General features: G+C 55.2%; 6 protein-coding genes across 6 annotated transcripts; 1 reads left to right on the forward strand and 5 right to left on the reverse strand.

Annotated features, from left to right (window-relative positions):
- Positions 1 to 131: 131 nt before the first annotated feature.
- PFLUO_LOCUS3990 (uncharacterized protein) lies at positions 132 to 847 on the reverse strand (the record flags this gene model as incomplete). The annotated part of the gene is made up of 4 exons (XM_073781295.1): positions 132 to 305; positions 364 to 479; positions 534 to 602; positions 652 to 847. The coding sequence occupies 4 exons, from the start codon at positions 845 to 847 to the stop codon at positions 132 to 134; spliced, it is 555 nt and encodes a 184-aa protein (XP_073638065.1).
- Positions 848 to 1,230: 383 nt separating this feature from the next.
- Positions 1,231 to 1,800, reverse strand: PFLUO_LOCUS3991 (uncharacterized protein; the record flags this gene model as incomplete). The annotated part of the gene is made up of 1 exon (XM_073781296.1): positions 1,231 to 1,800. One exon carries the CDS (start codon positions 1,798 to 1,800, stop codon positions 1,231 to 1,233), a length of 570 nt encoding a protein of 189 aa, XP_073638066.1.
- Positions 1,801 to 3,332: 1,532 nt separating this feature from the next.
- PFLUO_LOCUS3992 (uncharacterized protein) lies at positions 3,333 to 4,559 on the reverse strand (the record flags this gene model as incomplete). Its single annotated transcript, XM_073781297.1, has 1 exon — positions 3,333 to 4,559. One exon carries the CDS (start codon positions 4,557 to 4,559, stop codon positions 3,333 to 3,335), a length of 1,227 nt encoding a protein of 408 aa, XP_073638067.1.
- Positions 4,560 to 9,154: 4,595 nt separating this feature from the next.
- On the forward strand, positions 9,155 to 9,958 carry PFLUO_LOCUS3993 (uncharacterized protein; the record flags this gene model as incomplete). The annotated part of the gene is made up of 2 exons (XM_073781298.1): positions 9,155 to 9,331; positions 9,488 to 9,958. The coding sequence occupies 2 exons, from the start codon at positions 9,155 to 9,157 to the stop codon at positions 9,956 to 9,958; spliced, it is 648 nt and encodes a 215-aa protein (XP_073638068.1).
- Positions 9,959 to 10,510: 552 nt separating this feature from the next.
- Positions 10,511 to 13,603, reverse strand: PFLUO_LOCUS3994 (bck1-like resistance to osmotic shock; the record flags this gene model as incomplete). Its single annotated transcript, XM_073781300.1, has 3 exons — positions 10,511 to 11,656; positions 11,685 to 13,272; positions 13,326 to 13,603. 3 exons carry the CDS (start codon positions 13,601 to 13,603, stop codon positions 10,511 to 10,513), a joined length of 3,012 nt encoding a protein of 1,003 aa, XP_073638069.1.
- Positions 13,604 to 14,157: 554 nt separating this feature from the next.
- PFLUO_LOCUS3995 (mdj1 protein precursor) lies at positions 14,158 to 15,910 on the reverse strand (the record flags this gene model as incomplete). Its single annotated transcript, XM_073781301.1, has 3 exons — positions 14,158 to 14,329; positions 14,378 to 15,633; positions 15,704 to 15,910. 3 exons carry the CDS (start codon positions 15,908 to 15,910, stop codon positions 14,158 to 14,160), a joined length of 1,635 nt encoding a protein of 544 aa, XP_073638070.1.
- Positions 15,911 to 16,233: the final 323 nt, after the last annotated feature.

Genomic DNA, 16,233 nt, shown 5'->3' on the forward strand with positions numbered 1-16,233 from the left:
CATCCTCTCATCGCCCGGTCGCGAAGCCATTGGAGTCGTGCTCTCACACATGCAGGAAACTCCTTCACTCTCGGCGCAGAGAGAGATCATTGATACAAAAACATAAGTCGACACCAGTTTTTCTCTCACCACTAAAACAGAATCTCGCCGCTATGTTCCGGCTCAAACCCTAGCGCCGATAGGTGAGTGTGGCGCTTCTTATCGCCGGATTTGCGCTGGCTGTCTTCCTTCTTCTTGAGTTCGAAGACCTCCTCGAACGAGGCCTTGGTGACGGAGGAGGGGACGTCATCCTCGCGGTCGAGGTCCTGGATAAATCATATCGTCAACACTCAATCCCGAAACGCACAGAAGTAATGGACGCACCACTTCGCCTAGAAGAAGCACATTCTCGCCGCGAACGAGGAAAATGCCGCGCGGCACATCGGCGTACAGATTCCCGGCGTAGATACGTTCAATGGTTTCCTGAAGAACGAGATTCGCTACACAACGACGGTTAAGACTTTGCGTGGTGTCAGGCTATGTGACTGTCCTACCGAATTGATCCCAGCTTCGCAGCACACCGATCAGTTTCCTCCCATCGCGAAGGACGAGGACGAGTTTTTCTGGATCCGGTCAGTATCCACCACCCGTTAAACCCAGGCGATCACATACTATCTGTCAAGTCGAGCAACTGGGCCGCGGTCGTGAACATCTGCGGCGGCAATTGCGGCGGGCCGGAGGTCTGCTGCTGCTGGCCCGGTTGGCCCGGGGCCGAGGGACCGAGGTCATTCTGTTGAGGGAACTGTCGGTTTCGCTGCTGCTGCTGCTGTCCGCCCGCAGGGCTGTCGTTGAGGGATAATCGCTCCATTTTGGCGGGGAGGGTGATAAGAGAGGGAGAGGGAGGAAGGGCGAGGGAACGTATGGGCGGGGGTGCGCCGGTGCTCGATGCGACCGGGATTTGGTGGGCGCGGAAGGGGTGATTTCAGGACTGGCGCAGTAGTGAGGACGAGGGTCGCATTTCTGGGGGACATGAGAGAATAATGAACGGTTCGGAATGGAGGAGGAAGTGCGGGTGTTTGCTCTGTTTGACTCTGATCGGATCTATAAGACAGACCGCAACTTGACTTCATTCATACAAATACAAAGACCGGACCATAGCATATATTTGCAATAGAGACGCAGCATATGAGAAGATCCAGAAATACATACACAATATACAACCCCCCATTCTCCTCCAATCGAAGAACAAGGTCAAACCACACCAACGCCATTATTACTCGTCTGCCCCCTCAGCCTCTCCTCCCTCCTCCGACTATACGGCGCACAGTATGGCTCATCCGCCGACCCAATACTCCTCCGCACGCCGTCCAGTGAGCGATGATACGCAGGACTCGACGGCGCAGGCGGCAGCTGCATCGCCTTGAACTGGGCATCTGAGATCAAGCGCAGCCGGTACAGATAGCCCATTAGCTCGAAGTCCGGTCGGCTTCCTGCTAGTGTCTGGCCGTGCTGATAGTGGGCTGTTGCGACGTGGGTGAGGAGGCGGGACCATGCTGATGGTTGTTGTTCTTGTCCGTGTGCAGATGCGAGGATTGAGGTTGGAGTGGGGAGAGGAGAAGGGTCCTGGATCGACTCGTGACTGGTTCGGTTCTCCAGTATGGGCGATGTACCGGGGGACGTCACTGTGCCGGTGCTGGTGAATTTGATATTCGGACAGAGAGGACACCGCGCGGTGGGAGGGGGCGGGTGCGTGCGAAAATGGCCGAGGACATGCGTTCGCCATTCTGCGATCTCGTCAAAGGACTCGTGGCAGTCCAGCATGTGGAAGAGACAGCCATATAGCCCCGGACTGGGACTTGGACTCGGCGTGGAGATAGACGGCGCTCGAGACGAGGACGACAGTGCCGCCATACTCCATGAAGAAGAAGATGAAGATGATGATAATGCGTACGACCTATCAGCGCCGGCGGGCGCGGGCTCCTCCCCCATGACCCTGTTCTGGAAAAACCGGATACTGTCGCTCTTATCTGCGAGACTGGGAGATCTCAAACCCGACGACGACAGAGGGGGACTGGCAACGATTACCGGGCCTTGCCTTTTATTCCAGGATAGTTGCGGTGAACTGGCGGGTTCGGGACTGCGACAGTCGACTAGGAGCAGTACTTGGTCTGTGACGTCGGGACTTGCGACTGTTATTCCTTCCGATATGCTCCGCATGGATGACCGCGCGGGGAAGGGGATGGGGGAAGAAGAAGAAAGACTAGGTTAGTTAGCCAATCTGACGGACGGACGGACTGGCTGTCAGCCATTAACGTCGAGGCTCGAGTGCATGCGCGCGATTAGCGACACAGAAAGAAAGGAAAGAGGGCCTTACCTGGAGAATAATAGACTGCGACTGCTTTCTAGATGATCGCTCTCCCAACTCGACTCAACATAGATCTGCACATTGATGCTCGTCAGCATGCACGACATACATATACACTCTACCTACTAGGCCGGTTCTGCACTTACCCACACTAGAACAGCGCGGAGTAGATACAGATAGCGACTTGTCTATTCCTGGAATAGGTTCGAGTCGGGGACTGAGATAGGAGGTCACGACCGGCTTCTTATCTACATCTTCCACATCTGGCCGGGAGCGCCAGGGCCTCGTGATGAGCAGGGGGTTAGGTTCGTGGTGTGATGGACGGAGAGCTGTTTGGTTGATGGTTGGTGGGCGTGATCATATCATTCACACATCTGCCATTTCCATTGGTTGAAACAACTAGGCCGTCGACATGTCCTTGGGGGTAGTTATTGAGGCCATCTAGTGAGATATATGTACTGGCTAGGGCAAAGCAAATATACGTATGGGCAGGATATGGTATGTACCACTCTGCACCCGCAGTGTAATAACATCGACTTCTATTGCGTCTACGGCATGGAAAGATAGTTTGATAGTAGATTTTTCATTCCCGTCCAACGGGATCAGCAATTAAGTAAATCAACAGTCGTTGATAAGAGAAGAGAAGAGAAGACAAAAAGTCAAGAAATAAGTCAAGACCACAGGCCTCAACTCAACTCTTGTAGAGAAGAGAAACCAGACAGGGAAGAAGATTTTTGGGAGAAAGAAACTCGAACAATCCAAAGAAGAGAAAAAACAGCCCCAGATCCGTCTATCGGTAGGTAGGAGACGCCTTGACAAAAAAAAAAAAAAAACAAGTCAAACAACAGCAAAAAAAGAAAAAAGCAACCCGAACAGATTCCAATCCGACACCGATGATGCCCGCAAACCAGATCAATCAGTCAAAGAAATGCACCAAGTCTATATCGTTTCGTAGCGCGCATAACAACACATGAAATAAAAAGCGGAATTAGTAGCGATCTGCCAAGTCGCCGCCGGCCACGGAATTGTTGGTCGACGAGGACATGGACGAGAAGCCGCTGGTCGGGTTCAGCATATCCTGCACGGCAACCTTGGGCACCTGCGGCACGGGTAGCTTGCGCTGCGTACCGTCCGATTTGGACATGATATCGCTGAGACTCGGCCCCATGTGGCCGGAGCCGGGGCTGTAGTAGTTGGGGCCTTCGGGCTGGGGCTCCATGGGGGCCAGCGCGGGAGTGTGCTGGAGCGACAGGTGGCGGATTGAGGGGAGATGCAGCTCGTGTTGGCCCATCGGCCGAAGACGAGGGGAGTGGGCGGGGGTCGCCAGAGGAGTGTGGTCAGGCGTTGGGGACAAAGAGTCGTGGGAGAAGGTGGGAGAGGAGGGCGCGGTGGAGTTGGGCGAGTTGGGCCGCGAGCGCTTGACACGATGCCCGTAGCCGTCGTCCTCCTCGTTGGAATGCGAACGGGTCATGTTTTGGGAGATGGCATAGGCCGACAAAGACGGCAGGCCGCGACTGCTGCCGTGGTGGCGAGAGCCGTACATGGGGCCGCGCGAGTGGAAGCCGATGTGGTCATCGCGCTCGACCTGCGAGGCGGCGGTGGCCAACAGGTTGATATCCATACCCGAGGAAGCACGCTCGCCGCTGCGCGAGTAGGGCCCCAGATTGGAGCGCATGTGATTGGCATAGTTGGAGAAGGAGTGCGGCGGCGAGACGTCCGGAGACCCGACCTGGGAGACCGGGGCGGAGCGAGTAATCGGCTTGGTGGGAGGGGGCATCATATTGCCAGTGTTGCCCATGGGGGTATCCTGACCGGAGGACGTGGCAGCCGCGGCCGCCAAATGCTGGGCCTTGTTACTGCGGCGCGAATTGGGGTTGTTGTGGATGCGCGAGTGACGGGTGAGTTCATCGGAGCGACTGAAGCGCTTGGTGCAGCCGGGGAACTGGCAGGCATGAGGCTTTTCGCCGGTGTGCGTGCGGATGTGGCGAGTCTGATGCTCCAGACGATGGAAGGCCCGGTCGCACAGGGGACACTTGTAGGGCCGGGGAAGGTCCTGGCGGACCTCTTCGGTCGCGGGACGAGCACCCTTCATTAGTGGCGGTAGTAGGCTCGCAGAGGACGCCATGGAAGGATCAGAGGACTCTGTTGAAGTCGAAGTAGCAGCCTCGTTGGGCGGGTTGAGTAAATTTGAGAAACCCGATGTTGGAGGCGGCATGTGAAAATCCCAGGTGGGACGAGAGAGGGTCTTTACGAGACGCGGGTGGAATGTGAAATGAGGAACCGAGGCGTCCGGGGATGGGATGGCAGGACTGGTCACCGCAGGGATGATCGAGGGTCCAGATTAAAGGAAGCGCCCTAGCGATCGACTAGTTGTAGATCGGGCAAGGTGTAATCTTTCTTTCTTTTTTTTTTTTGTGGTGGTGGTGGGGAGGGTTGGGGTAGAAGGGAGGGAAGAGAGGGGGGTGAAGAGACGAGACGAGCAGAAGAAAGAGAGGGAGAGGAATCTGGAGACGGGGACGCGGATCTGGGGAGGGCGAGATAATAAAGGCAAGGAAAGAAGAGGAATGGAGGGGAAGGGAGGAATGGGAGAAATCGGGGAGGAAGGGCGAAGGTCGGAATCGGGGGAAAAAAAAGAAAAAGAAAAGAAAAGAATTTTTTTGTCCGTGTGGAGAAAGGCCTAGTTGGGGGTTGAAGTAACTACGGGGGCGAGTCTGGATTTTTTTTTTAAATTCATTTTTATTATTTCCTACGTTGATTCTTGGAATGGACCGTCCACCGGATTCCCATCAGGCAAAAGGACGGACGGTCGTGAGGGTTTCGTTTCCTCCCTCTGCCCCGTCCTGTACCCCCTCGGCATACACGTATGCACTCCATTCCAGGATGCGGTGTGGGGACGCGGATTACCTCATAATTTGCTGAAGAACCGTGTGGCGTGATCCGGTGCGTGTCCCTACGCCGGCTAGCGCGGGTTCGCCCTGATGAGAGCCAGGATCATCGATGACGCCGCATTGCACACAATGGTGATGATAATCGAGGCAGTCATCCTGTGCCCGACGAACGAGACGGATCATGATTGCACATACCCCGGATTCTCCCGGTCCATGATGATGGATTAGGCAATCGTTAATGCCTTTGTTACTCGACGAGGGGGGGTTCCCCCGACTCGGCCAGAGTTGCCCCGGGTCCAGCCCCCGATAGCGAGGGATTGTTTCTCTGGGGGATAACGAGAGATACGCCCCGATTCGTTAGGGCAGTGGTGATAGGGAGGCAGGCATGTGATGGCCAATGGGATGATCCTAGCGCTTATCTTGGAGGGCAGTTGACTGGGGACTCAGCTATCAGGGTACGACAGCTATCACTTCAGGTCCCCTGCTATCAAGAGTGTAGATCTTAAGCTGGTCTGGAGGGCGCCCTCCCCCCGCAATTTAGCCTGCCCATCCTGACCGACTGCCGGGCCGCTTACCGAGGAGGCGAGATACGACAGACATGGGTGCCAGACCAGACGTGGGGGCACCATGGCCGAATGCGGCAGCCTCAGACGCCGGAAGGGATGATCTGGAGAAACATCCTGGGGCATGGCGTGATCCATCCTACTGTACTCCGGAGTCGGCCTGATCTGCAAGGGGATGGAACCCACCCTGCCCTAACGACGGCTGCTACTGTACAACGATACTAGTATACGTGTGAGAGGTGTGAGGGTGTCTGCAATTACCCGCATTTTGCCGAGTTTCAGAAGTCGCGGAGTTGGGCTCCCGTTTTCCCTGTTTCCCCTTCCGTTCCCCTTCCGTCCGAAGATCCGCCCGCGCCCACCGATCGCAGGATCGACAGGGTATACTAGGGATGCTTCCCCCACGCACTATCTGCGAAATTATTAATTTTTCGATTTTTCCCTGCACACACAGGCTGAAGTACTGCCTAATCGGCGTCGAGAGAAGCCTTCTTGACTCATAGATTTGAAACCCCGCAATCCTCCAGCTCATCCCCTAATAGGAATGTGTGCAATGTCTAGTCGGAGTCCGGCCCTGCCCTCCAGCTCCTCTCACGCATCCCGCGGATAAAACACAGCAAAATTTTCCCTAACAGGAAAGCCGGCGGAGAAGGCCTGAGGGGTCGATAGTCACAGCCTACTACAAGTAGTCCGGAGCACAAACGGTTTCCCGCCCCGGCGACGTTATTTCATATTCATAGATTCTTCCCCAGAGATTGCGGTGACCAATCTGGCCCCTTCCTTATCTTCGGAACACCTCCCCGCAATCACGCAAGGAAGCATGATGGCAAAAAGGCAATTCGATCTAGGCCGGACGACGGCCGCCTTTTGTCAGCTCAGCTGAAAAGGCTTGGAAAAAAAAAAAAAAAAAAAGAAAAACACACACACAGCCCCAGCCTGGCCCAGTCCAATTACCCCAGCACCACCGCCCCTTGCTACAGCGCATCGAGTCATGACGTGCTCACGCCTCAGCCCAAGCCAGGGATATGTGCGACGGGTCCGGTTCGTTTCGCCTCGCTGACCGCTGAGACACTGGTTCGCAAGCGAGACGCCACGGTGTTCCTTTGACATGCAACTAACTACTGTAGCAAGCAATTAAGTCGTACGGGCCGACCCCTGCATCCGGGCAAAAGAAACGAGCGATTCATTTAGTGTAGAGTCGCAGTAGCATTATGGATGGACTGCTCCGTGCGGGGGTCCAGAATCCGGGGAAAGATTGATTGAGCGCGGACGAAATGTAACCTGCCCGGATTTCCGATACACACACGCACCTGGGCTGCGTTATTGCCACACGCCAAGAGGATCCGCGATCCACAGCTTCTGGAAGATCTAGTGTGTTGGTCCAATCTTGGTGCACATCATACTGATATCACCGCCCTCCAGGAAGGATCCTGGAGGACTGTTATCTGTGGGGAGAGGGGCCGAGGAGGAGAGGAGGAGGATGGGATGATTGACATGATCGCTCAAGAGGCGTGTGTGGGTGAAACAACGAGGGGGGACAGAAGGAGATCCCTCGGTGTTTGTTCGCTGGGAATAAATAATTCCACCGTGTCCACATCGGATCCGGGCTACCCCATATTGTCTCCTCCTACGGAGTAAGCATAACGGGGAGATCCTGGCCGGGCACGGTCTCGCGGGAATCACTGCTGGCCATTCCTGTTCTCACGTGGCCCCTTCACATGTCTTATCTCTGCGATGATTCTGGGCAAGAACTTCATTTGCGCTTGGCCTCGGCTGGAGTTGGCGGGCGTCCAGGTCTGGATTGCGGGACGCTGATAAGACCGGTTCTCATACTGTACAACTACGTAGACCACTATTGACAGCAGTGGTTCATCTCTATTACCACAGCTGGCGCACTAGGATACCCATGCTGCAGGTACAGATCCTGTCACCCCCCCGCTGTTCCTCCTCCCCCAGCAGCTACCAGCCCTAGATTGAGGCACGCCCTCGGGAAATACCGGGGACCAAACCTGTGCTAATATTATGCCATCGCCGGGCGAGCTTGCGCCGTAGCGGGCACCTCGCAAAGTCTTCTCGTTGCGGGGCTTAGTGTCGATGGCGTACCGGGCCCTTATCCACGGCGATCTCCATGATGATCTAGGAGGCTGTCTTTTATTGTTTTCTGAGCTTCCTCCAATAATGGCCCCACACTCGGCGGTCCGCCCATAGCGGGCCTGTTTGAGCACAATAGTGAAAAAGTGAAAATTTCTCCAAAAAAAAAATCTGCGTAGCGGAGTCCTTGCTCGACGGAGGACAGGTCGAAAAGGGGGCCCTCGGTGAGGCGAGCGGAGAGAGTCCGTCGAAAAATTCGTTCTTCCGGCTCGGTCTCAGCTCGGCGAGGACTTTCGGCATACGTTCCCGTGCCGAGTCGGGCTCGTCTTACTTGCCCTTTCACGGTTGCGCCTCTCTCGCCTCTCGCCTTTCGCCCCTGACTAGTCCTACGATTCCATTATTATTTCATTCATCTAGATCCTTTTGCCGTGTTTTATCCCGGGATTCTTCCGGGGCGCCATGAGTCTTCTCCACTCCGGCTACACCACTCATGTCGGCGGGCTGTCGCACGAGTTGTCTTTCCCGAGGCTCGGAAGTGGCCACTTTTTTTCCCTCTGGAAGTCTGGGGTTTCCGAGGACTAGTCGCTTCCCCATTAACGGATTGCCCTTCAGGCAGGTGGTGTTTGGTGTTGCCCCTTAGCCTCGGAATACCCCCTTACCACCCAGCCCAGTCATGAATATCGGCCGAGCTGCGGAGGAACTAACCCCCCACCCCGCTCCAAGGCCCCAAGGTCCCCTCGCTCTCCTCCATAGACTCGGGTAATGCGGCAATAAACTGGCCAGTGGTCGCAAAAAACTTCTGTCTAGTCTGAATAATAGCTAGCCACTAGTTAAGTAAGATAACTACTAAAAGGGAAAGTCGGAGAGAGAAGCGGCGGGCACGGCTTTGCCTCTGCATGGAAGGTTACTTACTTGGGCAATCGGTGAACCTCAATCCAGTTCAATTCAACACAGATCACTTTCCTTCATACTAATTCTTCTCCTATCGATCAATACTCAATCCTATCTACACCTCTCCTTCATCTCATCTCATCCAGACAGTAGAGTAATGTAACCAACCATCTGACACTAACCCCAAAACGGTCTAATTCTGCCGCGTCCGTCCGCGCGGCGAGATCGAGTCTGACGAGCTGCTCTGTGATGTCGTCAATTCCTTTGCTTTGTACCTGACCGCCAGTGTTGCTTGCTCCTGTGCACAAACACTGTATCGTCTCCCCAATCCTCGCTATTCACTACATCCCAGTATTAAAGTGACATCCCCGGCATACGTCATGGCACCCCCGCGTCAGCGCACCGCCGCCGTCATGGACGACTCGCGCTCCGAAGCGTCCAGCGGCGGCACGCGCGAGTACCGCAGCGCCGCGGCCAAGAGCCGCAAGCCCGCGGGATCAACTCAGAAGGCTCTTGTGACGAGTGCGCCGGTCGAAGCCTTGGAGGATCAGCCGAGGGTGTGTGCACTTTTTCTTTTTTGCTTCTATGACGACCGACCAAACCCCCGAGCTCTGCACTGCTTGGGAGATAGGGTCAAACCAGCCCTGATCCAATCCAATACACTACTATACAATATGAGATGACATGTCAATGCTAATAAAACTGCTGCACAGCTCCCATGGTCCGACCTCCCCCTCGACATCCTCCACGCCTACCGCCACGCCCACAAGCTACCCACCCCCTCCGCCTACAGCAACGACTACTCGCGCATCATCCTGTCCCAGGGGATCGGCCTGCGCTCGCCAACGGCACTAGCCACGCGCCGGGGCCATGCGCGGCGAGGGGACAATACCGCTTCGCATTCTCAGCGGAGGAGTGACGATGCCAATGCCGATGCTGATGCTTCCTCCGCCGATTCCAATTCCAATGCCAATGCCAACCATCCTTCATCTGGCTCGGTGAACGATGCAGCCCTCCACAGAATCATTTCCCAAGGCCGAGTCAGCAAAGACCAGTTCGCGCTCGCGGTGCGGAAACACTTCAATTCGGCCGGGTTGTCCGAACAGGAGTCCATCGCCCGGTTTTTGTATACCGTGCGTGAGGAGCGGAGGGGGCGTCAGTTTCGACTGAGATTCTTGCCTTGAGTGTAAACGGACGGGCTCTGTTCATTTGTTCATTTCTTGTTTTGGGTTTCGTTTCGGGTTACTTCGTTCCTTCCTTGCCACTATAAGATACCCATTGGCGTTGTGGTCTGCTCTTTTTTTTTTTTTTTGGTCGAATGGGGTACAGATTTTGGATAGTACATCTTTCTTTCGACTTTTCATGGCTGCTGCTGGAGATACATACACTGCGAGCATATGCCGTACATACAACATGATTCTCGTTTGTCAAGACCTTACTTATATCTATACCTGAGAGAGATGCTAGACTGATGTCTTCCATTCATCACATACATAACACAGAACAAATCTTCTAAAACGAAAACCAAAGCGGTACAGCTCAATAAGAGGAAGCCCAACAGAAAGAAGCCAAAAGCCGAAGACAATAAAACAAGGTAATGAATGGTCAAGAGGGAGGTTAGGTTGTTCAGATAACGAAACGGAAGGCTAGAATGATAAAACGCCGAGAGGGATATTTATATATATGCCCTTCCTTCACACTGTTTCTCCTCGTTTCCGTATATTGAATTGCACTGCTCATTTCCACGCATTCAGACCAGCCCATGGATCATTTGGCGCGGATGGTGGCTGTGCCTGCGAAGAAGACTTATGGTGCGGGTACGGTCTGCCCTGGGCATATCCTCCAGGACCAGAAGGGTACGCACCACCCGCAGACGGAGGATAACTCGGCTGCTGAGGGCGCGGCGGAGGCGGAGGCGGGATGTAGCCCTGCGGGGTCATGTAGTGCGAAGGGGGAGCGGCACCTCCAGCAGCGCCAGGGGGAGGGCTGGCACCGGAGTATCCGTATGGGGTGGGGGGTTGAGAGAAGAACTGCTGGTTTGGCGGCGGGGAGACTGGGTTTCGGTACGGGTATGCCATCGGATTGTAGCCTTCGGACAGCGGCGCGGCGGCGCCTTGCTGGAATGGCTGATGAGGCGCGTATGAACCGCCGCCCATGTATTGGCCGTAAGGCGCCGGGGAGTGGGAAAGGGGGACGCCGCTAGGCATGTTTGGCGGATAGCGGGGAGACATCTTTGGAGATGGACCTGCTGATGGATATGACGGCGTCTGCACAGGTGGCGGCGGGGACTTGATCTTCGCTGGGGGAGCCATAGAACCTGGAGATGGCGAGGTCGATGATGGCTTCGGTTCTGTGGATAGACGCTCCATCAGCAGCCGGAGCTTCTCTCGCTCGCGGTCCTCCTGCTCCGTCACTCCGGTGGCCTTGTCGCGCTCGATCTGACTCAGAAGCTGGGCACCTTCGGACCGACGGTTGTTGATAAAGGTCTCGACATTCTTCCGCAGACTGTCCACGTTGTCGCTCATCTCCTTATAGAAAGTCCGCGCTTGGGCAATGCCAGACGTGAGACCATTAAACGCCTCGTACACTTTTTTGTATCGGGCCATCACGGTATTCCGTTGCCGAGTAATCCCTTCGTACTTGGACTGCTCCGCTCGCACGCGCTTGTCTTGAAGCAGGTCCCCGTATATCTTCGTCAGTTCTTTCATTAACGATGACTGCTTGTGGTTTGCCTGAAGGAGTCGAGTTTGATGTGGCCAGAACTTCTCAAGCTCAGCCTCAAAGAGTTGAGTCTCTTGACCGGTGATGGATTTCTTGTTGAGTATCAACACATTCGAGATGTCGTCGTTGTGGATCTGCATGAAATCGTGAGTCTTCTTAATCTTTTTAAACCGAGGAAGTCTAGCTCACCTTGTCCTTCAGATCCTTGAGCACTTGAGATCGTTCCCGCTTGACCAGGTTAAGTTTCTTCAAAATCTCCTCGACCTTGGCGATCTGCTCCGCGACGGAGGTACCGCCTTCGTCATACACATCATCCAGCAGGCTGCCCTCTGACGGAGAGGCGACCCCATTCTTGCCTTTCCCATGTTTCGACCCGGCTTTGAGCATCGCCCGCTGGAAGAGCACGTCTGCCTCATCAGTCTCTCCCGCAGACCGCATTTCATCAAAGTCTCCTTCATACTGCCGCAACGTAGCCGAGAGCTGAGAATCACTGGCGCTGGCCTCGTTGATTGTGTCTCGGTATGTTCGAACATCGCCCCGAAGCGTGGTATTGAGTCGGCCACTGGGTTGCTGGCTCCAATCCGCACCGTATTTCGAACGCATCTTCTCACATACACTCTCTTCCAAGTCTAGCTGCTTAGAGCAATGGTCCAATTGGGTCGTCACTTCTGCCTTGCGTTCCTGCAGCTCATCAAACGCCTGGTGAAATGATGTGTGACCGGCAAGCTCGGAACACCAGCGGCGGAATTCCTCGTCCACGCTCATTTCCTGGTCCATGCCTCCCTTCAAGATATTGAGACTGCCCGGTAGCTTGAGATAATCCAGACTAGCGGCCATTTCACCGTTGGCAGTTTCAACCTTTTCCGTTTCAGCCCGAATCAGCTTGGCCTTTTCTTCATCGTACAGACTGGCCGTCTCGGTGACAGCCATGGGCACCAACTTCTGGAAGATATCTGGCCCGATGATACGCTGGATATCTTGCCCTTGGTACAGCTCGCTGACGGGAATCGCCTTTGCGGCAGGAAGTTTCGCAACTGCAGCCAGGCTGGCTTCGTTTGGCACGGGCTGATGGTAGATGAAGTCGTTGTCCTTGGTCAGTGTGGTGAGCGTGGCTTGCACGTTCGACTGATTGTGCTTGATCAGCTCGACCAGAGCAGGACCGGACTCCGCTGTCAGATTCGAGGTGGCGGGAGCCGACGAAGGGAACGACTTGGCCCATCCTAGCGCAGTCGTGGCCTGCTTGTCGGCTTGCTTCAAACGGGCAATCGCAGCTCCATGAGATCCGCTCTCACCGTCCGCAACCGCCTGATAATAATTCGCAACAGAACTCATGTGAGCCGACTTGGCCTGCACCAAGGTCGACCACACCTTGTCGAATACGTTCTTGCTGACAAAATCCTGCATTGTTTCCACCGCCTGGGAGTAAAGATACGCTGACTGAGAGGCCAGTTTCGCCAAAAACCCCGGTTTCTTCGAGTCCGCTATTTGCTTCTCCATAAAAACCTCCTGGGCCTGGGCCAGGGTGACGTTAATGAGCGTCTTGACCGTCTCACGGTTCAGGTCGGTCGACGGCGCATGGAGGAAGTTCTCGTTGATATAGGTAAACATACCCGCGGAGGCTTGGAAGGAGTGGTAGGAGGTCTTAAGGCCGGCCTCCTCCGCCCGGTTCTGGTTGGCGGCATGACAAGACAAGACGGCGGAGATGTTGAAGATGATGGATGCCTTCTCGTAGGCGAGCGAGTACTGGGACGTGGGTTTATGGGTGAAGGCGTCGTACCTGATACCGTCGCGGTCAGCAGATGTCTATCTCGGTCTAGAATCATTTCTTACCAGGTAAAGGAGATCTTGATGTGATTCTCATCGACGGGGAACCGGAGGTCCAGCAGTTCCAGCTGGCCGTAGTAGCGGTACAATAGATCGCGACCGGTAGCACTATCCTTGCCCGCGCCCCTCATATCCTGGCGCAGTCGATGGAGGGTCGCACATTCTTGACTGTAGCGCTCCGGGTCCTCGCCGTAGGTCTGACGAATGTAGTCCTTGAGAGGCTGGATCCAATCGATCTCGTTGGTCTGCTTCAGCGGACATGACAGCATGGGAGACTGAACCATGATGGGATGGTCGTCAGGAGCAGTGCGCTCCCATGCAGAGATCGCTAGGGGTGTGACGAGTCGAGGGGCAGGAAAGCTGTCGGTGTGAAGCGGGTGAAGGAGCTGTGGGGTAGTGGGAGACTGAGAGCGGAACGTCAGCGCCTAACGGCTGGGCTGGGCTGGGCTGCCAATGACGTCGGGGGGTTGAGAAAGAGGGTGCGCAGGTGATGGAGAAAACAAGGTGTGAGATTAGTTAGTGAAAGAAGGATCCGAGGGAGAGAGAATGTGCGTGGGTGAGTGTGTGAGTGTGATGGGTGCGAAGATGATTGATGGCGAGGGAAGACCGAAGTGGGCGGGATATGTGATGCCTAGGCGCGAAGAGCAAACCCGCGGCCGAATCAGAATCCGGCATACCTATACACTCGGTTTTATAGTAGGAAAAATAGATGAAAGCTGAGAGGATCTGATAGGCTTCAAAATAATAGTAATAATACAGCGCACAGTGTCCCCCACCCTCGCTATGACAAGTAAATACAGCCCATAGTTTATAGTGTACAATGCACATTTACACATCTTCACGACTTCTTCTTGCTGTCGTCGTCATTCTTCTCGGCTTCGGTGTCCTGTTTGCTGCTATCGGACGGCTTCGAGCTGTCGCGGTTCTTGTTGTCCGTGAGCTTGTGCCACACAGACTTCAGGAATCCGTCGCTCTTGTCCCCGTCGCCGGACTCGGAGCTCGGAGGCGGACTGCTGCACGTTAGCATAGAAAGAAACGATATACGCGAGGATACCCACCTATCCTTAGTGAAGTTCATAGTCCGCTTCGCCGTCTTGTCGCCCATCTCGTCGGCGAGGACCTCCAGGATGGTGCGCTGGTTCCCGGTCAGGTACTTGGGCATGGCCACCTTGAACTCGACCTTCAAGTCGCCCGTAGGGTTGAACCGCGAACGATCACCGAGCTTCTTCATGCCCATTCCCGACAGGGTAATCCGATCCCCAGTGCCTGTGCCCGTGGACACCTTGACCTTGACCTCGTTGTCGAGAGTCGGGATGGTGACTTCACCTCCCAGAAGAGCCGTCGTTAGCGGGATCGAAGCTGTGTAGAGGATGTCGGATCCATTCCGACTAAATCGATGGTCGGGGGCAACTCGAATCGAGACATAGAGGTCACCGCGCTGGGTTCGCGCGCCAGCGGCGGCGGCTGTTCCTGTGGGGGGCGCGTCACCTTCTCCAGGCACTCTCATCCGCTGGCCATCCTCAACTCCGCCGGGAATCTTGACTTGGATGGTCTTGCGCTCCCGGACCACGCCATTCCCGTGGCAGCTACCGCACTCCGACCCGCGGGGAACGGTCATACCGGTGCCACCACAGGTATCGCATGTCGCGGCGAGCTGAAATCCACCCTGCATGAAATGCACACGAGTGCCGGAGCCGTTGCACGAGCGGCATTGAGTCCGTTTGGCGCCTTGCTTCAACCCATCCCCGTTACAGGTTCCGCACTCGGCCAATGGCGTGATGGCAATATCTTGGGATGTGCCCTTCGCAGCGTCCATGAACGAGATGTTGGTCTGAACTTCGATGTCCTCGCCAACAAGGATCTGTTCTTGGAACGGGTTGCGGCGCCCGCGAGGTCCACGACGCGCCCCTCCGGTGAACGCTCCGAACAAATCCTCGAAGTTGATATCTCCCGAGAAACCTCCGTTGAACCCACCACCACCGAAGCCCCCACCAAAGCCATGGAATCCTCCGGCTCCGGTGAATGGGTTCCCGCCGGCAGCATTGGGGTCGAACCCGCCACTCTGATCAAACGCAGCCGAGCCAAACCGGTCGTAGTTCTCTCGTTTTTTGGCATCGGACAGCACTTCATACGCGGATTGTGCCTCGGAAAACTTCTCTTTGGCATGCTCATCCTTGTTCGTGTCCGGATGATACTTTTTAGCCATGCCGTAATAAGCCTTCTTGATATCGCCTGCCGACGCATTTTTATCCACCCCGAGGACTTTATAAGGATCCGGGATGCTAGCCGAGAGAGGAGAAGTCGAATGAAATGTCTGAAAAATATAGAAATTAGCTACTGTGAACACGGATTGGCCAGTCGAAAAAAAAAAAAGATCAACTTACCCGCACCGAGAGCACGGAGTTCTTCTTCCTGCACACGCCTTCCCGCAGACGCCTAGCAGGAGACGCAGAGGCAGTTACATGATGGTAGTCTCGCCTTTGACTAGAGGAGCACAGTCCGGGGCGTGTGCTCTGGTTCGGGCATTGTCGTGATCGCAGCAGGCGCGCGGGAAGAGCCGCGGCCTTGGGAACTACTGCGGAGGAATTCATAAAGAGTCGATGCCCAAACAGCAGGTGAGAAGGTGGTCGTCAACCAAAGGCGGACGACCGTCGGAGGGAAATGAGAGAAAGAGAGGAGAGGGAATTGGATAAAGGAATGGCCGATAAACAGTAGGTGGTGTAGAACGAGAGAAGCTTCGGGTTGCCAGAAGTTTCTCGGATCAAAGTATCTCCGGGACGATGATGAAAGAGGTGCTGCTTACCGAAGCAACTTTCGACCTTCCTTCGCTCTCGTGCTGGCGCTGTGTGCTACGGTGTTGTCCACGGATTTCTGCTCCCTCAAGTCCCGTTCAATTCTTTTTTTCGCCGTGTCA

Source organism: Penicillium psychrofluorescens, assembly GCF_964197705.1.
Source record: "Penicillium psychrofluorescens genome assembly, chromosome: 2".
Classification (NCBI taxonomy): domain Eukaryota; kingdom Fungi; phylum Ascomycota; class Eurotiomycetes; order Eurotiales; family Aspergillaceae; genus Penicillium; species Penicillium psychrofluorescens.